The sequence below is a fragment of the Lagenorhynchus albirostris genome, chromosome 20, assembly GCF_949774975.1.
Source record: "Lagenorhynchus albirostris chromosome 20, mLagAlb1.1, whole genome shotgun sequence".
In the NCBI taxonomy this organism is placed as follows: Eukaryota; Metazoa; Chordata; class Mammalia; order Artiodactyla; family Delphinidae; genus Lagenorhynchus; species Lagenorhynchus albirostris.
Genome location: NC_083114.1, coordinates 58,294,596 through 58,320,341, shown reverse-complemented (window position 1 = coordinate 58,320,341; position 25,746 = coordinate 58,294,596). Strand labels below are relative to the sequence as shown.

The 25,746-nt window shown below is 49.0% G+C and overlaps 1 protein-coding gene across 4 annotated transcripts in view; it reads left to right on the top strand.

Moving 5' to 3' along the window:
* Window positions 1-7,611: 7,611 nt before the first annotated feature.
* The window catches only part of ARSG (arylsulfatase G), a 72,283-nt gene continuing 54,148 nt past the window's right edge, over window positions 7,612-25,746 (top strand). For 3 of the 4 annotated variants that reach the window (XM_060133852.1, XM_060133851.1, XM_060133848.1), the window contains exon 1: window positions 7,612-8,091. In XM_060133852.1, the coding sequence (XP_059989835.1) occupies window positions 7,874-8,091 (218 nt within the window). In that variant the 5' untranslated portion in view covers window positions 7,612-7,873. The remainder of the gene's footprint in view (window positions 8,092-25,746) is intronic. The other variant, XM_060133850.1, reaches the window with a different exon arrangement.

The following is a 25,746-nucleotide window of genomic DNA, read 5'->3' as shown; positions in this document are numbered from 1 at the left end:
TTAAGAGAAAGTTTTCCCTCTTCTCATGCAAAAATGACTCAGGAAGAAAATGAAGCTTTGACACATGAACCCCGATCAGTCTTCTTTTTCTTTCTTCACAAATTTATTTATTTATTTATTTTTGGCTGCGTTGGGTCTTCGTTGCTGTGCGCGGGCTTTCTCTAGTCGCGGTGAGCAGGGGCTACTCTTCATTGTGGTGCGCGGGCTTCTCCTTGTGGTGGCTTCTCTTGCTGTGGAGCACGGGCTCTAGGCACGTGGGCTTCAGTAGTTGTGGCTCCCGGGCTCTAGAGTGCAGGCTCAGTAGTTGTGGCGCACGGGCTTAGTTGCTCCGCAGCATGTGGAATCTTCCCAGACCAGGGCTCGAACCTGTGTCCCCTGCATTGACAGGCAGATTCTTAAACCACTGTGCCACCAGAGAAGCCCCAATCGGATTTTTGATGATACTAACAAATGATTGTTTATGTAAAAAAGGGGGCTTTACTAGAATTGCAATTATACTTTATTTTAATTTTTGAATTTTTTTTAAAGCCTTTATTGAATTTGTTACAATATTGCTTCTGCTTTATGTCTTGGTTTTTTGGTCGCGAGGCATATGGGATCTTAGCTCCCTGACCAGGGATCGAACCTGCACCCCCTGCACTGGAAGGCGAAGTCTTACCCACTGGACCGCCAGGGAAGTCCCTGTGATTATATTTTAAAATAATTCTTATAATTTAGAGAGCTACATAGAAATGTTTGTTGATGAAGTTGCATGATATCTGAGATTTGTTTCCAAATAATCCAGTATAAGTGGAGGATGAGGGAAAGACAAGTAGGAGGGGAGACGGGTAAAACCAGGCTGGCCCTGTGTTGATAATTGTTGAACCTAGATGTTGGGTAGGTATGTGTGAGTTTCTCAACTTCTGTATTTTGACAACTTTCATGACAAAAAGTTTAATAAGTAATAATAAACACCGCTTTGTAAAAAGTCCTTAGACATTTGGCAAACAGGCTTTAAGGGAGTGGATTTCAGGTAATTGACTGTAAGCCCTTTTCACTGGATCCCACCCCTCATGATTTTTCTTCTCAAGTGGAGGATGGAGTTTTATAGGAAGGATGTTATTCAGAGACCCATCTGCTCTCTCTTTTTTTCTGACCTGTGTTCAAGGACCCAGATATAATTTCTGCAGGGCTGCTGAGTTTTAGATGCGTGGTGTGATGTGACCTCTGATTTCCCAAGTTGGCTCTTGCCATGTGGCTTCCTTCTGGGACAGTCCCAGCAAGTGGTTCCAGCCTAAAGCCAGGCAGGATGTCATCTGTTCCTGTGGATGAGTTTCCTGGCATCCCTGGGGTCACAGAGGTTGATATTCCCAACAGGGTGTGGCTATAGGTCTTCAAGCTTAACATTTTTTAAAAAATTATCTAAGTGGAATTGCTCTCCCAGTTTGGATGGAGGTATTCAGAGATTTCTTTTGCTCCAGTTAGAAGATAAATGAGTCGGGGGATGTAACGTACAACAGGATGACTAGAATGAACCTGCCGTGTGGAATATTTGCAAGTTGTTAGGAGAGTAGATTCTCAAAGTTCTCACTACAGGAAGAAAGCATTTGTTTTTCTTCTCTGTCTCTCTCTCTGTCTCTCATTTTCTTGCGTCTCTACGAGATGATGGCAGGTCACTAAATTTACTGTGGTCATCGTTTCACAATATATGTGTGTCAAGTCATTACGCTGCGTGCGTTAGACTTACACAGGTGCTGTACGTCAAAGATATCTCAATAAAATGAAAAGAAAAAAAGATGACAGAAAAAAGATTTCCTGTGCATCCTCTGTTGAGCTAAGACTGCGGCCCCGCACATATGCTCTAAGAAATCTTTCCGAGTTGGGCCAGCCCCAAACTGACATGTTGGGGTCTAGAGGCAAAGGGAAGGGGCCTTGAGGATGTTTATTACACACAGATGTTAAACGACCGTCTGATATTGGCCACCACGGTAACCGGATTTTCCTCTGCCCTTGGGCTTGGATGAGGGCGAGGCAGAATTTAAGGAGGTGCTCACCGGCAGGGCTGCGCTGACGGTCAGGGCACCTGAGCTGCAGCGCCGCCTCCTTAAGTTTTGCGCCCTGGGCGCTTGGCTTGCCTCACTCCAGCACTGTCTCTCACCTGGACTCACCTGGGCTCACCTGGACTCACCTGGACTGTGACAATGGACTCTTAATCTCTCAGTAGAGCAGCCAGAGGGATTCTGTCACGTTGAAAGTCAGAGCTCGGTGCTCTTGCCTGAATCCTCTGGCTCAGGAGAGGCTGTCTTCCTCCCGATTCCAGCTAATCCTCGTCCTTCCTCACTCCGAGGCTTCTCCTGCGGCTTCGCGGCTGCCCTCACGTGCCCCAGCCCTGCGCCCTGCTGGGTTCTCTGCCCGCGGCATCCCTTCCCGACTGAACCTCCCAGAGCTGCAGAGCTTCCTCCCCTTCTCTCCTGGATCCACCTAGAAAGATCACCTTGTCAGTGAGGTGGTCCCCGCCCTTCTCCTTTAACTCGCACCTGCTCACTGGCTCGCTCTCCCCAGTCCCCTTCCTGTGGTGATTTTCTCCCTGATGCGTTTCCTGGGTCCACGTCTTCCCCTCCTCCCCCCAGCAGGTAAGTGGCAGGAAGGCAGTGGGCTCTGTGTGTCATTCACTGCTGAACGCACAGCGCCCAGATCGAGACCTGTGCCTCGGTCCCCGTTCGCCGGATGGATGACTGAAGGCACGGGGTTTGCGGCGGGGGGGGGGGGGGGGGTCATTTCCGACAGACGTGGGCAGCTGGTGCCCCGGGACCCCCGCGTGACTCCTGGCTGCAGCCAGCGCCCCCAGTGACCGTGGTCCGACTGGGCGGGTGAAACCACAGAACTCTGCAACCAGAGATCACACTCCCTCTGCGCCTTTGTCTTTCTTGGCCTTCGCTCATCCGAAGCTTTGTCTTTGGAAAACCAACAGAGCCCTCTGCCAGAAAGGTCTGCTCCACTGTCTTGTTGCTTCAGCTGTTTGCAAGGCGCTCTTGCGGGCTGCTTGGCCACGGGGGGCCCGCGGGGAGCCAGGGTCAGGTATTGGGCAGCCGGCCCGGGTGTGCAGCCTGCAGAGCACATCTTCAGGGCAGCTCCTCCTTTCCAAGGCCCACAGCCCGCCTGTGAGTCGTTTCCGTGATGAGTACCCTTCCCCATCAGCAAGCCCGGAACCCAAAGGGAGGCCAGACGTTAGCAGGCCCAGCGGCCTTGCTTTACGGCGGGGTCGTGGAAAAGAGCACAGACCATCGCAGAGCTGATTGGCAGCCGGAGCTCCTGAGGACACGGGCGGGGTTGGTGCTGTGCTCAGCAAAACCTATCCCAGTGAGCTCAGATGGCCCTTCCTTGGGCGTGTTTGTTGAGTAGGTGGTTGGTTACCTTCCAGCCCAGTGGAAGGAGCGGCGAAGGCTTTGTCAAATGCTCCCCCTTCTTCCTAAGCCCCCAGGAGTGCTCCTTGCCTGTGTCCACTCTCCCTTCTTTTATTTATTTGGCTGTGTCGGGTCTTAGTTGCAGCGCGCGGGCTCTCTAGTTGTGGCACATGGGCCTAGTCGCCCCGCGGCTTGTGGGATCTTAGTTCCCCGACCAGGGATCGAACCCGTGTCCCCTGCATTGGAAGGCAGATTCTTAACCACTGGACCCCCAGGGAAGTCCCCACTCTCCCTTCTGAGATGGGGAGTGTGACGTGTAAAGAAAGTTTGGGAAAGTAACCTCAGATAAGACACTGAGCCGGTAGTCTTTGAAAAAAGAGCTTTAAAAAAGATCTTGGATCTTTAAAAAAAAAAAAAAAAAGCACAACGACCCAGCCTTATTGAAGTAGGATCGACAAATAAAAATTATATACAACGTGATGTTTTGATATACATACACATTATAAAATGACCACAACCAAGCTAATTTAACACACCCGTCACCGTACATAGTTACCTTATAAATTTTTTGGTGGTGGAAACATTGAAGATCTACTTTCTTTGCAAAATTTCAACTACGTAATACAGTTTTACGAACTCTGGTCACCATGCTATACATTAGATCCTGTCACTGTGCTATACGTTAGATCCTCAGAAGTAATTGATTCTTTTTTTTAAAAAAATATTTATTTACTTATTTGGCTGTGCCGGGTCTTAGTTGCGGCACGTGGGATCTTTGTTGCCCCGCGTGAGATATTCGTTGCGGCACGCGGGATCTTTAGTTGTGGCATGCGAACTCTTAGCTGTGGCAGGCATGTGGTATCTAGTTCCCTGACCGGGGATCGAACCTGGGCCCCTTGCATTGGAAGTGGCGTCTTAGCCACTGGACCGCCAGGGAAGTCCCAGAAGCGATTGATTCTACGTAACTGGTTGTTTGTACGTTGACAAACTCCCTTCCATCTCCCCCCCCCCAGCCCCTGGCACCCATCGTTCTCCTCTCTGCTCTTGTGAGCTCTACTTTTTTAGATTCCACATGTGAGTGAGATCATGTGGTATTTGTCTTTCTGTGCCTGGCTTGTTTCACCTCACGCAGTATCCGCCAGGTTCATCCAGGTTGTTACGAATGGAGAAGAATTTCCTTCTTTTTAAAGGCCCAATAATTCCATCATGTGTGTACAATGCACACAGCACATTTTCTTTACCTATTCACCCATTACTGGGTACTTGGGCTCTTGTGAATGACGCTACAATAAACATGGGGGTGCCAGTAGCTCGTCCAGATGTTCATTTCATTTCCTTCGGACACATACCCAGAAGTGGGATTGCTGGATCATATGTTTGGTCTAGTTTTAACTTGAGGAACCTCCATACTGTTTTCCATAATGTCAGCTTGGATCTTAATCAAGGTCCGTGGCTTGAAGTCCATTCTTTGAATGTCTGACTTGCTTTTTCCCTTTAGTTAAAAACAATAAGTGGGGAAAGGATTAAATGTCTCCCTGGAGGTGTGGGCGTGAAGGCTAGGGCAATGGTGTACTGGCTAAATTAGCTTATTTCCATGCCATAAAAATTTTAAGTATTAATGATTCTCTTTGAAAACCTCAGAGGAATGTTTTATCCACAGAATTCTTAAGAAAAACAATCTGTTTACTTATGTTCCCACCTTAATTTTAACTTCCTTCTTAAGTGGGTTTTTCTCCCCCCCTGGGGCGTTTTGTGTTGGGTCATTCTGAAGTGGATTATGGGTGAAGAATGAGGCCGCTCTAGTGTTCCAAGCTAAGTAGCTTTAGGAAGAAAAGCTTCCTGCAACTGTTGCTCATGGTCAGAAGCCAGTAGAATAAGGCAGGTCAACAAGTGTTTGTTAGGCACCCTGCTTGTGCAAAGCCTCTTTCTTCTAGAAAGGGAGAAGTCTTTGGGGCCTCAAGATCAACAAATACCAGTTGAATCTAATTGAGTTTGAAATAATAACTTTCCTTTTGGAAAACAGAAGAATTCGCGTTGCTGAACAATTGATTCATTGCCCTCCAGATGACCATGACTGTTGACTCGGAATTCCTTTTATTTTGATTAAGTGCATAGCTGCCTATCCTTCCGAGTTTATCTGGATCTTCCAGAACTTACATACCTCCAACCACTCCCGTCCATCTGGGTTGGCTGGCCGGCTTGGTCGGCTGTGCATTCATTCCTCAAGGGCAGGGATACACAACTGGAAATGGCATCTGTCACAACCCCAGCCCTACTAGCACCTTTATATATTAGTATTACTGTTATTTTTTGAAGAATGCGACTGTTCATTTATTTATTTATTTGGTTGTGCTGTGTCTTAGTTGCGGCAGGCGGGCTCCTTAGTTGCGGCTGGCGGGCTCCTTAGTTGTGGCATGCGAACTCTTAGTTGCAGCATGCATGTGGGATCTAGATCCCTGACTGGGGATTGCACCTGGGCCCCCTGCATTGGGAGTGCGGAGTCTTAACCACTGCACCACCAGGGAAGTCCCGCATCTTTGTATATTATAATAACTTGGTTCTCCTTTAATGGGTTGGGTGTTCCACGGAGGTTTTTAAAATCTGATCCAGAATTTCAAGTCTCTGTCTCCTTACTAGCCTAGTCAGTTTAGGGCTTTTAGGTGAACTAGGGATAAAATACGGTTTTATTTATTCTGTGTTTCCATTTGCAACCTGCAGTTGAAAGCATGACCTTCCATTTCTGTCTTTCAGAACTCAACCTGATTTATTGTTTTGTGTTTTTCCACTGAAGCTGAATCATCTCTAGTTAGGTCTCTAGTTAGGTTAAGTATCAGTTAGGTTAATCACCTCCAGTTACGTTAGTTTTCTTCTCGGACCAGAATCTGGATATTTTTAACTAAGCATCTTGCTACTCAAAATGTAATCTAACGGCTACGTTAGAAATACAGACCCCAGGTCCCAGCCTCACCTACTGAATCTACATTTTAATAAAATCTCCAGCTGATTTGTATGTACATCTAAATGTGAGAAGCACCGGTTGAGCATGTCTTAAGATTTTCTTATTAAAAATTACATTGTCAAGATGTAAAGGGACACATTTCCGTTAAACATTTTGTGGACATTTTTCCCTAACATTTTATTATGAAACATTTCAAACATACAGCAAAATGGAAAGAGTTCTACAGTGAGCTCCCTAGACTGTCCACCTAGATTCTACCATTAACTGATTTTTTTTCCTTTCCTTTTCTTCCCAATTAATTTCTATCAGGAATTTTATATAGAGGGACTTCCCTGGCGGTCCAGTGTTTAAGACTCCGAGCTCCCACTGCGGGGGGCCTGTGTTCAATCCCTGGTACAGGTACTAAGATCCCTCATGCCACACGGTGTGGCAAAAAAGCAAAAACAAAAACAGACTGCTCCTTTATTGACGAATTCCCTGGCGGTCCAGTGGTTAGGACTCAGCACTCTCACTACCGAGGGCCCAGGTTCAATCCCTGGCCAGGGAACTAAGGTGCGGCCAAAAAGAAAGAAAAAGAATTTTATATAGAAATGCTAGTTTACAGCATGACTGTTAGAAAGAATCGTGTCTTGGTAATAAGGTAATAAGGGTCTCACCCTTTCTTCTAGAATCCCTGTGGGTTTTGACAAGGTCGCGCTTAGTTTGGGAATTTCTTGTGAATCAGAGAAGCACAGTGAGGTAGGAGGTGGGGTGCGCTGGGATTTCACAGAGTGCTGCGGTGCTGGTCCCTTTACCCCTCCATCCGGAACACGGGGCCTCGGTATATGCTCCTCTATACGGTGAGCGGGTTATGAGAGATCATCTCTACTGTTGCTTCCAACCCTGTAATTGTAGGTCTATTGCAAATATTAGCATCACTCTTTCTCCGGTGGAGAAAGCGATGAACCCGTTCAGTAGTCGAATAAGAAGGAGAACATCTGTCGGCATGGAAAAGTGATTATTTCCTAAGCTACTGAGTAAAACACAGCTGCACCGGCAGTTTCAACTCTGTTTTCTTGTCAATTTCTGTTCTTTCAGGAAACCTTACAGACACATGAAGCCTTCAACCATCTGGAACTCAGAAACCCGACTGGGACTGACTGTGGCTTCTAGACCGTCCAGGTGTTCTGCAGATGTGGAAACTTATCCCACACTTGCCGGCTGGAGCCCCGAATAGATGCAAGGCTCGAGCTCCGGCTCTCACATCTCTGAGCACAGAGGGGTCATCTCCTAAGTGGCCAGGGAGCAGTTGTTGACACTGAGGTCTGATTGCTGCACACGGCCCCTCACCTTACGGGGCTGCGCTGGAGAAAGTCAAGTTCAGGGTCGTGAGTTTCCCAACTCTCGTGAATCAGGATTCCAGACGCGGGCCTCATTTCTGTAGCGCCCACCATCCCTGTAGGCATCACCACCACCACCATCACCACGAGCATCTTCTTGGAAACTCCACCACTGCATCACTGCACACAGTTGGAAACCTCCCCTGATCGCCATGGCCTGCCCTTTCGTAAAGGTTTTGTTGGTGGGGGTGAGTTTCCTGGGATGTCTTTATCCTCTCGTGGATTTTAGCTTCAGTGGGGAAACAAGAGAACAGAAACCGAATTTCGTGATCATTTTGGCAGATGACATGGGGTGGGGTGACCTGGGAGCAAACTGGGCAGAAACGAAGGACACTGCCAACCTTGATAAGATGGCTGCAGAAGGAATGAGGTGAGTCTGAGATGTCAAGCCGGCATCTCTTTGGATATTTCATCCTGACTCTTTTGGGGGGAGGGGGCCGCATAGAGCCCTTAAAGAGCAATTGATGGGTCCATGTTGATTTAATTAATTGATTGATGAATTTGGTTCGAAGCCAGTACAGCGTCATGCAGGAGTCCATCCATCCGTGCATCCGTCCCTCTGTCCATACGATAACTGTTCTTTTTCTGGCCATGCTGCGCGGCTTGTTGGGATCTTAGTTCCCTGGTCAGGGATCGAACCTGGGGCCCCGGCAATGAGAGCGCTGAGTCCTAACTGCTGGACTGCCGGGGAATTCTGATAACGCTTATTGTGTGAGTGTGTGTGTGTGTGTGTGTGTGTGTGTGTGTGTGTGTGTGTGTGTGTGTGTGTGTGTGTGTATTAGGAGCTGGGAACACAAAGGTGAACAAATAACAATCCTTGCCCTCAAGCTCTCGTAGTGGAGACAGGTTGAAAGGAAAGTACAGATTACAGTCGAGTCCGAGAGGCTGCATCAGGAATTTTTGGAGTCTGTGGGGAGGGTGTGGACCCCAGCCTGGGGGTTGAAGGGAGAAGGTGCCCTTGAAGAGTGACTGAAAGTCAGTGGGGCACATGAAGGCCAAAGGACTTACTTATCTGTGAGCGGACAGGACTTACTGGTCCATTTAAGGCGCACTTAACGCTAAGGGACCACAAAAGGGGAGGAGGTGTATATCTGAACTGGCCGAAGTTTTATGAATATTTTAGATCGGTTTTCTTCTTGGGCTGACGTTGATCTGACTGGCCCGCTCAGATCCCACCTGCCTGGGTTAAACCCCTCCTGTTGGCTCCGTGGGAATCATCCCAACCGGCTGTTAGGACAACACATGGGGTGTCTCTGGAGTTTCAGCCACTTGCATCCTTAAGCCGGGAGCTTTCCCCTGAGATAGGGACCCTTGGTGTCCCTGCGTCCGGTGTCACCCTCTCCAATCCATCCTCCTCACCTCAGCCAAGGTGAACTTTCTAGAAGCACTCCTCTGCTTCCAGTCCTTCAAAGGCATTTGGTGACCCTAAGAACAAAATCCAGACTCCGAAGAGCAGTGTTCAAGCCCGGCCCACCCTCCGCACCGTCCTCTGCACGGCCCCGCCTGTCTGAACGCTTCTTCAGCTCTTGCCTCCCTCTGGGCCTCACCTATGTGATTAGTTCTTCTTCTTCTTTAAATTTAATTTTTATTTTATATTAGACTATAGTTGATTTACAATGTGGTGTTAATTTCAGGTGTGCAGCAAACTGATTCAGTTATATGTATACCCATTCTTTTTCAGATTCTTTTCCTGCACAGGTTCTTACAGAATGTTGAGCAGAGTTCCCTGTGCTGTACAGTAGGTCCTTGGTGGTTATCTATCGCGTTGATACGTATAGTGATTAGTTCTTCTTGATGCACTTTCCGCTACTCCTGTTTTAGTTTCTACTCACCATCTGGTTCCTAATTCCACAGGAGGTCCTCAGGAACCCTTTCCTGGATGCCTCAGGTATACCTTTGCTGCTCTCCATGGTGACTGCTTAACCACCTGTGTTGGGTTCAATAGCGTCACCCCCAAATTCATGTCTACGCAGAGCCTCAGAACATGACCTTATTTAGAAATAGGGTCCTTGCAAATGTCATTAGTTAAAGACCTCTGTGATATCCTACTTGGTTTAGAGTGGTCCTAAATCCAACGACCGGTGTCCTTGTAAAAAGAGGAGGGGACACAGAGGGACATGCAGCAGAGAAGGTGATGTGCCTGCAAGCCAAAGACACCACCAGGAGCTGGAGGGAGGCCTGGAACGGACTCTTCCTCTGAGCCTCCGGAAGGAACCAACCCTGCTGCCATCTTGGTTTCAGACTTCTCGCCTCCTGAATTGTGAGAGAATACATTTCTATCCTTGTAAGCCACCCAGCTTCTGGTAGTTTGTTATGGCAGCCACAGGAAAGTATACACTGCCCTTCTAGCTCTGGGCTTCAGGAAGAAAAATGCCTTGTCTCTTCTTCCACCCTTGTATTCCTAACACGGTGCCCGGCACCTAGTGGGCCATTCAGAAGTATTTGTTCATCAGTAAATGGGCTTCAGGAGTTCAGGGTGCTTTGAAATGTCACCCCAAATTTTGCATGTCAGATTTTTTTTTTTCTCCCTCGGGTTGAGAGTCAATGCAGAGCATTTAACAGATCCTCAAAGGGAACTGGGTTGCCAAGTGCTCAAGAACTTCTGCTTTTCGTGTCGAGGGTTTGTGGGGAAATATCTGGCCCATTATTTAAACCGAGATTTGTGAGCCTTGGGGTTCTTCTTATGAGCTCTCCCCACCGGCACGCTGTCCGCCTGAGCGGAAGGGGCATCTCGGGGACCAGAGGCAAATACAGCTGGGTGGGCTCTGCTCATCCTTCCTTGGATGAAAATATTCTCTCCATCGGAGCCTTGTGACAGTGGCCAGGCAGACAGCCCTCTGGCCCAAGGTTGACGGCTTTTCACTCTGTGCTTTGTTGACAGGAAAGCAAGCTTCCTGTGAGGCCAGGGATTGATTCATCACGGGCTTTTCCCTGCCTACTCACCGCCAGTGGGGAACCATGACTTTCAGAAAGAACGCTTATTGCCAAACAGGGGCTAAGGGTGACTTGAGAAACTATCTTTTCTATTGTCTCCCTTTTATTAGTGTGCTCGGCTGCCGCAGCAAATTACTACAGATTAGGTGGCCTGTGTGAAAAAGAATGAAATATTGGGACTTCCCTAGCGGTCCAGTGGTTAAGATTCCGCGCTCCCACTGCAGGGGGTGCGGGTCCGATCCCTTGTCGGGGAACTAAGATCCCACATGCTGCACATGTGGGATCTTAGTTCCCACGTGTGGGGGAAAAAAAAAAGAATGAAATAGTGCCATTTGCAGCAACATGGGTGGACCTAGAGATGATCGTACTAAGTGAAGTAAGCCAGACAGAGAAAGACAAATACCATATGCTGTCACTTATATGTGGGATCGAAAATATGACACAAATGAACTTATGAACAGATTCACAGACGTAGAGAACAGACTTGTGGTTGCCAAGGGGGAGGGGAGGTGGGGGAGGGATGGATTTGGAGTTGGGATGAGCAGATGCAAACTATTATATATAGGATGGATAAACAGCAAGGTCCTACTGTAGCGCACAGGGAACTGTATTCAATATCCTGGGATAAACCCTGATGGAAAAGAATATGAAAAAGAATATATATATGTATAACTGAATCATTTTGCTGTACACCTGAAACTAGCACAACGTAGTCAATCAACTAGACTTATAAGAAAAATTAGTGGCCTCAAATAGGCCACTAGTCATATTTATCCTCTCAGAGTTGAGAGGCGGGAAGTGCTAAATCGAGGCACGGGCGGGGCTGGTCCTGCTGGAGGCTCCGGAGGGGAGGCGTTCCAGGCGTCTCTCCTGTTTCTGGTGACTCTGCCAGCAGCCCTTGGTTTGCAGCCTCAGCCCTGCACCGTCCATCTCCACAGTTCACATACCTCCCTGCGTGTGTGTCTAAACCTCCCTCTTCTTGTAAGGACACCAGTCATTGGCGTTAAGGCCCATCTTAATCCAGTATGACCTCATCTCAACTTGATTATGTCTGAAAAGACCCTATTTCCAAATAAAGTCACGTTCACAGGTTCTGGAATGACATGAAATCTGGGGGGACACGATTCAACCCAGAGACATTACTGCTACACATATAATTTGTACTACACCCATAGTACTATAATTAGCCATTCTACTACACATATCTGTGCCTCTGCTCCTAACGTAGTCTGAAACGCAGCACCTACCCATGAGACGCTTGTTGCCTTGAAGATTAAGCATCCTGCCTAAGAGGGCAGGCTCTGGTGCCGCATGGCTTGGGTTCAAATCCCAGCTCTACTATTTCCACCTGTATGGCCCGGGACGGGCCACCTCATTCCTCGGAGGTTTGCTTTCATCTTCTGCAGGGGGGCAATGGCAGCACCCACCTCATAGGATGTTGTGAGGGTTAAATGAAGAATTAGCTATGTAAGCATTAGCACAGAGCCTGGCACGCCATAGACGCAGATAAATGTTAGCTATGGTTATTTTTGTTATTGTTATGAGAAAGCAATATCCATCTGAATTGTCAGTGTGAATTCGCTACTCTGCCTACAGAAAGGTCTAAGTGATGTAACTCATGGAAGGAGGAACGGGGTCCAGGGACAAACCCCAGTAAACCTCTACGTGGCCCGTGCACGCGGGGCCAACAGCTGTATTTGAATCAACCCAACAGCTGTGACAGTAACTAAGCCTTACCAGTGCTTGCAAGGCACCAGGCTCTGGGCATCGCCCCGTTCAATTCGTGCTACCACCTGATGCTTCTCTTCTTTCACAGATGAGGAAATCAAGGTAGTGACTCGCCCAGAGTTAGCGAGTGGCTGAATCAACGTGCTCTCACTCTAGGGCCTTATCGTTAAGGGCTGGGAAGTAGAGGTGAATTTGCCAAGAGTGTCCTTCAAGGCCTGGGCTGGCTTTGCCACGAAGAGGGAAGGAGGTGGTCGAAGGAGGTGCAGATTAGAGTCTCGATAGTTCTCGTCCCTCTGGAGCTGACAAAGGACCTCTGTGCCGTGAAGGTGGAAGAGGCAACCGAGAGATGTGGTTGGGGTGTCAGTCATCGATGCAGCTGTTGGACACGAGGCTCCACCGGCCGAGAATGTGTGGTTGCCAAGGCTGCAGACGCCTGCAATCTCCCCCGTGCTGGCTCTGACTGCATCTCCAAGCTCCTCCCCACGTTCCGTCTGCCTCATGGCCTTTGCACTGGCTGTTTCTTCCCTCTTCCTGGCAAGCTCTCCCCTCAGGCTCTGAGTGGCTGGTCAGTCTCGGCTCCAATGTCACATCCTGGAGGAGGCCTCTCTGACCTCCCTAACCCTTCACCAAGCGTGTCTCTCACTTCTTCTCCTGATTTGTTTCCATGACCCGTATCACCGCCGACATGATCTTTGTTTACTTCTTTATTGCCTTCTCTCATCCTGGAATGTCAGCTCCCTAGAGGAGCTGTCTAATCTATCTTGTTCATGGCTCCAGTGCTTAAAACGATGCCTGGAGCATGGTAGCTGCTCAACAAAATCTGTGTGCCTGGGTTCGGGCTTCTGGACAGGCAGAGGCGAGTTAACCGCAGCGGGACTTGGAACCAGGCTGCCCGACTCTGTCACTTACTAGCTCTGGGACACCAGGCTCATGAGTAAACTTTGCCGGGCCTCAGTCTGACCATCTCTAAGATGGGACAGTAGTGGCATCATCGTGGGTCATTTTGAGGAGGAAATGGGTTAAGTCATGTAAGACAGCAGCAGGTCCCTGGTAGGTGTGAGCTCTTGTGTTTCCCCTGAACCTCTGGCTCTGCTGCCCTGCTCTCCTCCCATCCCCCTCCCTTGGCTGGAGGGTCAAGCATGTTGGCTCAGCTTTTGTTCCAGAAGCTCCTCCCTCTGTCTGTGCTGGACCCTCATCCTTCCCCAAGCTGGGCCGTGAGACTCAGCTGTCCTCTCGGAATCTGCTCGATTCTGCTCATTCCTCCACCAAGTCCCCAAGTCACTTTTCTTCCTTTCTCCCTTCTTCCCTTCCTTCCTTCCTGCCACGTGGCATGTGGGATCTTAGTTCCCGGACCAGGGATTGAACCCGGGGTCCCAGCAGTGAGAGCGCCGAGTCCTAACCACTGGACCACCAGGGAAGTCCCCATTCGTGTTTTTTTCCATCTGACTATGGTCGATGCAATTTGCCAATTTTGTGGTCAGAAGAGGCACCATTCACAACATAATTATGATGTCATCGTGGTTGCAAGAAAAAGGAATCCTTGGGGAAAGAAAAGCAAAATTTGGGACTTCCTGGGCGGTCCTGTGGTTAGGACTCTGAGCTCTCACTGCTGGGGCCCCGGGTTCAATCCCTGGTCCGGGAACTAAGATCCCACAAGGTGCATGGTGCGGCCAGGGGAAAAAGAAGCAGCAACATTTTCAGAGCCTTGATTTTGGTGTCCCTTTTCAGACTTCCTAAACTCCAGTTCCATGGAGATAAAATAGGGATTGCGGCCTAAGACCCCATGGCCTTGAACTCATTTCCAGCAGCTCAGATCAAAGAGCGTCCACATCACATATCACGTGGGGGAAACTGGGGCCCAGAGAGAAATGAAGCGTTTTCACTATTACAGTCAGCTCTCTGACATGCAGGTGCGGGTTATCCAGCTTGCAGTTTATGATGATGATAAACAACTGTTTTCTTGACCAGCATTTTTCGGGATCTACTTTAATGAGGTCTAGTTTACATATGATCAAATGCCCCCATTTTATTTTTTTTTTTAGAAAAAATTTTTATTTATTTATTTTATTTTTGGCTGCGTTGGGTCTTAGTTGTGGCACATGGGATCTTTGTTGCGACATGCGGGATCTTTCATTGTGGTGCTCGGGCTCTTCACTGCGGCGTTCGGGCTTCTCTGTAGTCGAGGCGGGCGGGCTCAGTAGTTGTGGCACGGGCTTCATTGCCCCACAGCATGTGGGATCTTAGTTCCCCGACCAGGGATTGAACCCGCGTCCCCTGCATTGCAAGGCAGATTCTTAACCACCGGACCACTGGGGAAGTCCCAAATGGCCCCATTTTAAAAGTACATTTTGGTGATTTTTTTTTTTCTTTTTAATTTATTTTTTATTGAAGTATAGTTGATTTACAATGTTGTGTTAGTTTCTGCTGTACAGCAAAGTGATTCACTTATACATATACATACATTCTTTTTCATATTCTTTTCCATTATGGCTTATCACAGGATACTGAATATAGTTCCCCGTGCTCTACAGAAGGACCTTTTTGTTTATCCGTCCTGTATATAATAGTTTGCACCAGCTAATCCCAAACTCCCAATCCATCCCTCCCCCATCACCCCCCAGCCCCCCGCCTTGGCAACCACCAGCCTGTTCTCTATGTCCCTGATTCTGTTTCTGTTTCATAGATATGTTCATTTGTGTCATATTTTAGGTTCCATGTGTAAGTGATATCATATGGTATTTGTCTTTCTCTTTCTGACTTAACTTCACTTAGTATGATAATCTCTAGTTGCACCCATGTTGCTGCAAATGGCATTATGTCGTTCCTTTTTATGGCTGAGTAGTATTCCATTGTATACATGGACCACATCTTCTTCATCCATTCATCTGTCGATGGACGTTTAGGTTGTTTCCATGTCTTGGCTATTGTAAATAGTGCTGCAGTGAACACTGGGGTACATGTGTCTTTTTGAATTATGGTTTTCTCTGGATATATGCCCAGGCAGGAGTGGGATTGCTGGATCATATGGTAGTTCTATTTTTAGTTTTCTGAGGAACCTCCATACTGTTTTCCATAGTGGCTGCACCAACTTACATTCCCACCAAGAGAACGGTAAACAATTCATTTGTGAAAAGCATGAAAGCTGCCGCGTTTCTTTCTCGGGGGCATCACTGTTTGGGGCTCCCTGTGTCCAGAGATGGCCCACCTGTGCCCTGCGGGGCAGCAAGGCCTCCTGCCCTTGTCAGTAGGTTCAACAGCCAGCGTGTCTTGCCTTTGACATTGTGGGCTCCCGTTTTGCCAGTGTCCTGTGCAGGTCTGAGCTGGGCAGTGCTGTTGAACATTTGCAAGTTTAAAAATGATATGATAGGGCTTCCCTGGTGGCGCAGTGGTTGGGAGTCCGCCTGCCGATGCAGGGGGCACGGGATCGTGCCCGGGTCTGGGAGGATCCCGCGTGCCGCGGAGCGGCTGGGCCCGTGGGCCATGGCCGCTGGGCCTGCGCGTCCGGAGCCTGTGCTCCGCGGCGGGAGGGGCCACGGCAGTGAGAGGCCCGCGTACCGCAAAAAAAAAAAAAAAAGATATGATAACCAGAAGAAAATCGAAATGTTGGAATTTCAGTGAAAATGCCAGGGACTTTGTAATCCACTAAAACCTAAACTTTTCAAGAACTTAGAAAACTTGCATCACAATAGGGGTTAGAGGAGTGAATTGCTCATACTTTAAAATTGAGAAAAGGACAAATACCTTTCACGGGCATCTCAGCCAGCATTTCAAGTGGTCTGAACAATGTTTAAATCTCTACGAGAACCCAGTGGATGAGCTTGATAATGCAGCACTAGTTTGGGTCTTGCCCACAGAGCATCCAGGGAAAGGCTCGTGCTAGTTTTGAAATAGGAGGGAAGTGGGTAGGGCAAAACCTTTGAAAGAATGACATCGTCCGAGGACAGGACATAAACTGATTAGAACCAAATGGGTCCAAGATGGCAGACAAGTCGACTTCCACTAGACCTTGAGCCTCAGTATACACTCACTGTAACACATCAGCACGCTAAATGACACACCCCCAGGCGCCATGACAGTTCCAAGGCCGACCATAAAGGTCAAAAAGTGGGCAGTGGCCCAATTCCTGGAAATCCCCACCCCTTCCCCAAAACAGCTGGAATTCTCCTCCCTCTCCTTAGCCTATGAAATTACCCAACCCTATAAAACCTGACAACCCCATACCCTGGGGCCACTCTTGCCTTCTGAGATGGCCCACACTCTGTCTTTGGAGTGTGTTCTCTCTAAATAAACCCACTTCTTACTTCTTACCTTGTCTCTCACTGAATTCGTTCTGCGATGAGACATCCAGAGCCTGAGCTTCATTAAGTCCAGAGACCAGGTGTGTGATCTCAGTTAAAAGAACGTGGGTCCAAGCCCCAATGTAAGTTGCCTGGTTTCAGTTTCACCTGTGATGAGCAAGCAACGTATTTCTTGAAAATTCTTGGGTTGAGAAGTAACTTGAATAAGTCTCCTGGCTGGGTGACTGGATTCAAGCAATGACTTAGGCTGTCCAGACCGGGGTTTGAGGACCTGAGTGGTTATGAGCCATAGGTGTCTTGGAGGGAAGAGGATGACCAGTGACAGTGAGACAGCAGTGACCCCACCAGCTAAGCCCAGATACTGTCCACTCACATAAACTGTCTGCCAGCCTGGCTCAGGAATGACGTTGGCAGTGTATCGTTTCTTTTTTAATTTTCTTTTTCTTTTTCCTTCCAGTATCATTGAGATACAGCACTGTATACGTCTAAGGCATACAGCATAATGATTTGACTTACACACATCATGAAATGACCACAGTAAGTTTAGTGAACATCCAGCATCTCACAGAGATACAACATTAAAAAAATAGAAAAACATTTGTTTCTTTGTGACGAGAACTCAGGGTTTTACTCTCTCAAAATACATAACATATATGACGCACAGCAGTGTTAATTACATTGGTCACGTTGTACATTGTATTCCTGGCACTTATTTATCTTGTAGCTGGAATTTTGTGCCTTTTGAGCCCCTCATTCAATCTTTGGCACACACGCCCTCCACCCTGTAGCCACAAATCTGATCTCTTTTCTCTGAGTTTGTCTTTGAAGTGCAATCGTTACCGAATGCAAGTTTGTGTGCCCGATGCCCAGTGAGGCCAAACCAACCAAAAAGTTCATCTGCCCGAAACACAGAGAGGACAGACCAACGGAAGAGTCAGAGTTGGGAGCAGAAGAAGGTTTGGTGCAGGGCCAAGCAGGGAGAACGGGTGGCTCGTGCTCAAAAAACCCGAATTCCCTGATGGTTCTGGGGGAGAAGTTTTCATAGGCAAAATTCGGGATGAGGGCTGCAGGGTGTGTGCCTTTCTTCTGATTGGTTGGTGTTGAGGTAACAGGGCAGGGCTCCAGGGATCTGGTGCTCAGCCTGAAGTTGGCTGGGTGGGGGAGTTCCTACAGAAGAGCTCAAAGATATATTGTTATGTGTATCCTTTGAGGGGGAACCAGGACCTGCCCCAAGGCTGCACTACACTTTCTTGACTGCCCCTCCCTTGCTTCTGCATCCCCTCCCTTTCCTGATTAACAACTATTTGAATCTGACCTTTGGAAGGTCAAGGAGGCTGGATGAAGCCTATTTCCTACAAACAAGAAATGGGGGACATGGAAAGGCTTTTGTGCCCGGGAGTGCCCCACAGGTTCCTGCTTGTTTTCGTAATCCACCTACAAGGCTATGTTATTTCCTGGTGCACAGCACAGCGATTTGCTCTTTCTATACATATCAGAATGATCATCATGATAAAGTCTATTTGTCATCTGTCAGCACACAAAGGTGTCACCTAGTTAGTGATTATTCCTCACACTGTATTTTCATACCTGTGACTCATTTATTTTGTAACTGGAAGTTTGTCCCTCTTCATTTTCCTCACCCATTTCACTCATCCCCTCTCCCCTTGGGCAACAACCTGTTTGTTCTCTGTGTCTATGACTCCATTTCCATTTTGTTTGCTTGTTCATTTGTTTTCCTTTTTACATTCCACATGTAAGTAAAACCACACAGTAATTGTCTTTTTCTGTCTGACTTACTTCACTGAGTGTAATATTGTCTCGGTCCATCCGTGTTGCTGCAAATGGCGTTATTTCATTCTTTCTTATGGCTGAGTAATATTCCACGGTGTGTATATACCACATCTTCTTTATCCATTCACCTGTCGATGGACACTCAGATCGCTTCCATATCTTGGCTATTGTAAATAGTGCTGCAATGAACATGGGGTGAAGGTGACAGTATATTGTACATACGTTTCCTTCTGTAAATTGATGTGTAATCTGTTAACTGTGTACCTTGATTTCTCTTCCTCCCCGCTTCACGCCTTCTCTGCCCTCATTTTAATTTTGAGTCAAGTCCCTGCAGCACTGAGAGTTCTAGGCAGTGGCTGAGCTTGGAATCAGAGGTCAGTGTCCACCCTGGTAGGTCAGAGGCTCCAGGCGCTCGAGGCGGTTTCTCTAAAGGACCCCGGTGAGGAAGGAAGCGAGCTGTCAACGCACTCAAAAGCCGGGTGTGACTTCTTTTTTCAGAATTGACTTTTTGCAGAAATTCATGTACTCTGTTACCTCTCAGGACTTTCTCAGCCGTTCTGCCGCCTTTGGGATTTTGCAGGAGCCGGGCTGGCGCTGGAAACTGCAGGGTAGTGAGGTCTGGTAGATGCCCCGAGGGCGAGGGCAGAAAGAACTTTCTGAACGAGACTTATATCAGCAAGAGACCCTCCCCCCCACCATGTCATCCCCTTACAGCTTTCTCCACCCCACCCCCTGACCCCGTACAGTAATTCAGGTTTGGGGTGCAGGGCCCTCACTGGGGAGGAATCCTCTTGTCTGTGATCCTCACCTCTGAGCTGTTTGCTCTGGGACGTCCCATCCTGTCTTCCCCTTGTAAACGCTCAGCATCACGGGACAGGCAGTTTTGCCTCTTGGTTCTTGGGTGAGTAGGTCAAATAGCCATAAAAGTCACGTGATGCCCACCTATCCACTGGGGCAAGGTGGAGACCGTGGGCTTTATCCTCGTGTAGCAGACGGGGACGTGCAGGAATGTGATGATCTAGGTCACAGCCGATCTCAGAGAAGAGGAGCTGAGATATTCGCCAGTGAGACCTTGGCGCCAGCCTGCTTCGCAAGTGTCGGTGCAGAATGGCCTGTCCAGTGGCTACCATTTGTTCTGTCTTTAAGCCTCCTAACTACAGTCATTCAACAACAGATCTCTACTAAGGGCAGGTCATGAGTCACACTGGGAGACCTCAGCCAGCTCTGCCCTTAAGAGGGTTACACCCTGGTGGCAGATAAAAAGACAGGAAAGCCATCCTTTAGAAGGCAGAGCAGGAACTCCTGATGTCTCTCCCACCCCTGGGGCTTTTATAAGCTGAGTTGGACGTAATTGAATTGACATTCGGGGGGACAGAATTAGCACATTACGAACACATTGGTCACAGGTGCAAATGAGAAAGGTCCGTGCTGGGCTTCTCACCTTTTGGGCGATAAAGCTGGCAGCAAGAAGCATGTGAAAGATGGTGCTGTGGGACCATAGGAAAGAAAGGCTACTTCTCCAGAGGGAAGCCAGGAGGGACTTCATAAAGCTTATTGGTTAGGACCTGAACGCTGAGCCCTTAAGGGTGAGTAGGCATTAGCCAGAAGGGGGACGAGAGAGTCTTGTAGGCAGAGGGAAAAGAAAGGGCGAAGACCCAGCATTGAAAGGTGCCCATTCACCCCACAAATATTCCTAGAGGGACTCCACCCCACAGGCACTGTCCTAGGTGCTGCAGATGCGTCCGAACAATAAACAAGCCCCACTCTGCGGGGTCTGGCTGGCGTTCCAGTGGGAGAGGACGGCTGGGACAGGGCATTCTAAGGCTGGGCCCGTGCACTGAGCAGCTGGCGAAGGGCCTCCTGTGTGTCCTCAGACGTTCGGGGGCCCTGAGCGCTGAATTCATCGACTGCATTTGGGATGGACTGCGCCACTCGCTAGGCGAGGCCCATGCTGGTGGCTGGAAGGGCTCAGCTCAGGGTTGTGGCAGTGGGCAGAAGTGTCCCATCAGGAGGCCCTGAGATGCCTGTGCGTCCATCTCGTTGTCACATATCTTGTTGGAGTCCTTCCTTGAGAGTGAATGCACACATGTCCACTGCAAGAGTGTGGAAAGGAAAGGGGAGACTTGCCAAGGATTATACCAAGCTTGGCTGGCAGGAACCCTTTTATTGAAAAGAACAAGAGTGGGAGTGGATGGATGGATGGATGGATAAATGAGTGAATGAGTCAGCAAAACACACCAAGTTGGCTATTTGCTGCCACATTTTCTTTCAGTTCTTTTTGTGTGTGTGTGTGTGTGTGTGTGTGTGTGTGTGTGTGTGTGTGTTTTTGTTTTTTTTTGCGGTACGCAGGTCTCTCACTGTTGTGGCCTCTCCCGTAGCGGAGCACAGGCTCCGGACGCGCAGGCTCAGCGGCCATGGCTCATGGGCCCAGCCGCTCCGCGGCATGTGGGATCTTCCCGGACTGGGGCACGAACCCGTGTCCCCTGCATCGGCAGGCGGACTCTCAACCACTGCGCCACCAGGGAAGCCTGTTTATGGTGTTTTTTTTTTTTTTTTTTTTTGGCCGTGCAGCCTGTGGGATCCTAGTTCCCCAACCAGGAATCGAACCCGGGCCCCCTGCAGTGGAAGCGTGGAGTTCCAACCACTGGACCACCAGGGAGGTCCCTGCTTGCAGTTTCAAAGGGCCTTCCTATTGGTTGTCTCAATGGTCTCACTTAACATCCTTCCCATTTAACATAAGGCAATGTGGAGGCTGAGCTGAGCTGGTCCATCTAAGTCCTACTCCAGCCTTTTCCAGGTCTCACTACCCACCTGTGTCCCTCTGCACGCAAAGGCCTCAGCAGATGATCTTAAAAACCCATTTCCACCTCCAAGCCTTTAAATTATGAATGGAGCACAGACAGCTTTTATTCCAGTCACATAGCAATTTAGAGAGTGACCACAGCAGGCCTCATCCTTTGTTTTAAATTCCTTATAAATGAAGGCTGGACACGCTTCACTCCGCGACGTTGTATCTCTCTGGGGCTTTCGGGGCGGCGTTTCCTGCGCTTACGTTCCCGGATTCTAATATGCGTAATTGATGCAATGGCGAGTTGCTTTGGCTTCTGTCTGGCTGTGTCTTAATTTGCGTTGATTTTCCTGTTCACGGGCTGCTGTAATGTCTGGCTCTGTATTTCTAGCTTCGCTTTACAATGTCGTTTCAGACTTTAATTAGGACCCCTGTTGGTGAACTGGTCTGAACCTACCCAGATAGATTTGGGGGAAAACAAAGGAAGATTTCCAAAGAGCAAGACCATTTTATTGCTTATTAATTGGTCCCTGCCCAATGCAGGGAGGGGCTGGGAAGGGGGGAGGGTGACACGGAGGTCAGTGCATCGAGCTGTGGGGGGTGTCGGTCGGTATTTTGGAGAAGGAGGTATAGCCAGGGCTCTCTAAAGACTTGGAAACAAAGGACATAAGATTGTTCCTGAGAGTTAAGCTATAAAGTTTAACACACAGTGGGGAAGGAACTGAGCCCTAAAAGCATCAGCTTAAGCGATTATGTGGAAAATGGACTAATGTGTTTTTTCCAACCAAATGACGGGGGCCTCTCGCTTCACGTTTTGTTGGTTCATTCACCAGATTTTGCTGGGGCGGCCCTGTCCCACCAAAGCATTCTGTTTGGGGCTGGAGTTGCCCCTCGAAGCCCCATCCTTGTAGAGCCTACAGTCTAGGGAGGAACTCAGAGTTACATCTTGCCATAGAAATATGCTATAGCTGTTCCAAAAGGATGGCATTAACATGTTCAAGGAGAGACCATGCTTAGCACAGGTGGTAAAAACAGGCAAGCATGATGGTACCCAAGAATGGTATTTTTGGCACTGCCCAGGTGTATCAGTCAGCTCGGGCTGCTGTAACAAATACAGCAGTCTGGGTGACTTACACAACAGACATTTATTTCTCACATTTCTGGAAGCTGGGAGGTCCAAGATCAGGACGCCAGCTGGGTCAGGCTCTGCTGAGGGCCCTCTTCCTGGCTGGCAGAGGGCCATCGTCTCCCTCCGTCCTCACGTGGCAAATAGAAAGCTCGGGTCTCTCTTCCTTTTCTTATAAGGACACTAATCTCATCATGGGGGCTCCACGCTCAGGACTTCATATAAAGGGAATCACCTCCCCAAGGCCCCACCTCCAGATACCCTGATACCGGGCAGAAGGGCTCCCACATATGTATTTTTTGGAGGACACAAGCGTTCAGTCAGTAGCACCAGGCAAGAAGAAGTGGTGGTCACAGCCTTTGAGCATCCCAGACCCACTGGCAAAGGTCAGTCCACTGTGAACACAAGTCCCCTAGCTTAGCAAACAAAGACTTTTCCTATGACCCATTTGAACTCCCTTTGTGTTCATTAACTCCACACTCCCCAAGGCAGACTTTGGATTCTGATTTCGTGTGCAGGAAGAAGACACACTGACCTTGCTGATGCTCTGGTTCCTCTGTCTGCCCTTGGACGTCATCTGGGAAGCAGGCATTCCGGTGTCCCTCACGAGCTCACGTGGTTTGCGTGGATGTGAGTCAGGCTGTCAGGGTTAGCACCAGCAAGAATGAGTCTCAGAACTGTCCCAGCCCAAGGCCAGTGACTAGTTTTAAGGTACTTCCTTCTGTGGACCAGCCCGGCTGCAGTCAGCCTTCTCCCAGATGGAAAGGGACCTGGGAAGAACATGGTATGTGGGGCGGGCTGGCCTGGGCTCAAGTTCTAGCGCTGTCATTTCCTACGCGTAGGGGTCCACGGTCTTTGATACTGAACAGGGATCAGACAGAGTAAGATGCGTGTTCATGCCGGCTGCGTGGTCTCGGGAAAGCTACCTCCATTCTCTGCGTTACCTTCCTGATCTGTAAGACGGAATTCTGATGATTTGAAACGATATCTGTAATATGATTAGGGTGGTAGCCACGTGATAAGTGGTAGCTATTTTTAGTATCCTAAGACAAACACACATAAAGTTAAGGGATATTTATACTGTATTTATTTATTTTTTTATTGAAGTATAGATGATTTACAGTCACTTCTATGTGGAATCTAAAATATGGTTCACAAATGAACCTCTCTACAAAACAGAAACAGACTCACAGACGTAGAGAACAGACTGGATCTTTATACTTCGTATATATCTATAGGTCTCAGCTTACACGTGACTTGTTTGAGGAGCACGTGATTCCCAGAGGCCTCTCACATGCTGGGGTCGCCCACCTCTGACTCTGAACCATGTGCAGCTTGAGGGCAGAGACTGACCTTGTCCTGTTACCTGTTGCGCTCCAGGCCCCTATCCTGTTTCAGCTCCAGTGAGGTAGCCAGGAGGCTGGTTGTAAACAAGAGAAGCGCAGCTCTACCAGCCGAAGCGCAAACGGGGCACAGCTTTGGCTCACGGACTAAGCTCTGGAGAGACTCGGTCTTCTGTCTGGCCTTCTGAGCCCGTTGACCCATTCTTTCAGGCTCCTGGTTAGGGTGAGAGGTGAGGCCCTTGCCCTTCTGGGATTATATCATTTTAGCTTGAGATTCGAGGTGGGGGAGAAAAAGCTATTCCTCTCTGCCTGGTTCAGAAAATGCCAGTTTTGGATTCTGAATAGCCCTGCTCAGGTCGTGGGCCCGATCGTTGAGGAGAGGGCTGTGCTGCTCCGATGGGCCCACGTCGGGGTGCGTGGATGTGAGGGCAGGGGCTGCATCAGCAGCCCCACGGAAACCCCTTTAGTCAGCGCCCGGATACTGTCAGATGAGTGTCTACATTCAGGCTGCCAGGAGGGTTCAGGAGCTCCGGAGGTCAGAGTCAAGAGCCATCCTTCTGGGGAATAAGGGAAGACTTTGTGACAATGGGAGGCTTTGAAGGTTAGGTAGGGATTGGGAGGGGCGGGGAGAGAGGCCGGGCCTGCAGGCTGAGATACAGCCAAGTCGGGGCATCGGGCTGGCGAGCTGCACGTGGGGTGCGGGACGGCAGGGAGGGGATGGGAGGCGTTCCAGGAAGAAGAGTCCTGTCGGGCTGAACTTCGGGGATTTGTAGGCTGGTGTGTTCGTTTCCAGGAGCTGCCGTGACCGAGCGCCACAAACGGAGGGGCTTAAAACAACAGAAATGTGTTCTGTCACACGGTTCTGGAGGCTGGCAGTTAAAGGTCAAGGTGCTGGCTGAGTCACGCTCCCTCTGAGACGCTAGAAGAAGCTCCTTCCCTCTCCACCGCCTGGCAGCCCCAGGCGTTCCGTCGCGTGTGCATCCAACGCTAGTCTTCGTCTCCTCAGTCACTTGGCCATCTGCCCTCCGAGAGACCTGCAGGTCTCCTCGCTGTGTCTCTCTCCTCTTTTCTTTTCTTTTTTTTTTTAATTTTATTGAAATATAGTATAGTGATTCAGTTCTACATATATATATAATATTCTTTTTCATATTCTTTTCCATTATGGTTTTCTAAATTATTTTATTTTGTTTATTTATTTTTTAAATTTATTTTTGACCACGTTGGGTCTTCGTTGCTGCGCGCGGGCTTTCTCTAGTTGCGGCGAGCGGGAGCTACTCTTCATTGCTGTGCGTGGGCTTCTCACTGCAGTGGCTTCTCTTGTTGCGGAGCACGGGCTCTAGGCATGCGGGCTCAGTAGCTGTGGCTCGTGGGCTCACTAGTTGTGGCTCGCGGGCTCTAGAGCGCAGGCTCAGTAGTTGTGGCGCATGGACTTAGTTGCTCCGCGGCATGTGGGATCTTCCTGGACCAGGGATCGAACCTGTGTCCCCTGCATTGGCAGGCGGATTCTTAACCACTGCGCCACCAGGGAAGTCCCCTCCATTACGGTTTGTCGCAGGATATTGAATATAGTTCCCTGTGCTCTACAGTAGGACCTTGTTTCTCTCCTCTTGTTTTAAGGACACCAGTTACATTGGGTTAAGGACTCACCCTACTCCAGTGTAACCTTATCTTAGCTAATTACACCAGCAATGACCCTGTTTCTAAATAGGTCGCCTTCTGAGGTATGGGGGTTAGGATTTGAGCTTATCTTTTGGGGAGGACACAGTTCAACCCATAGCAGGCAGGCAGGCAGGCAGGCAGCAGTGGCTCAGGGGCCGGAGAGGGAGGTTGGACCTGTGCGTGGTGAGTTACCGTGGCCAAGCAGAAGGAATCACTGAAGACCGGAAGTCACTGAAGACCGGGGGCCGGGGCCCGGCATGACCCACCCGCGGGCAAACCCGGGCTGGAGAGAGCGTACCTGGCTTCTTGTAAGGTCGCTGAAGTGATTCAGGTGGGGGGACAGCAGAGGGACTCAGAG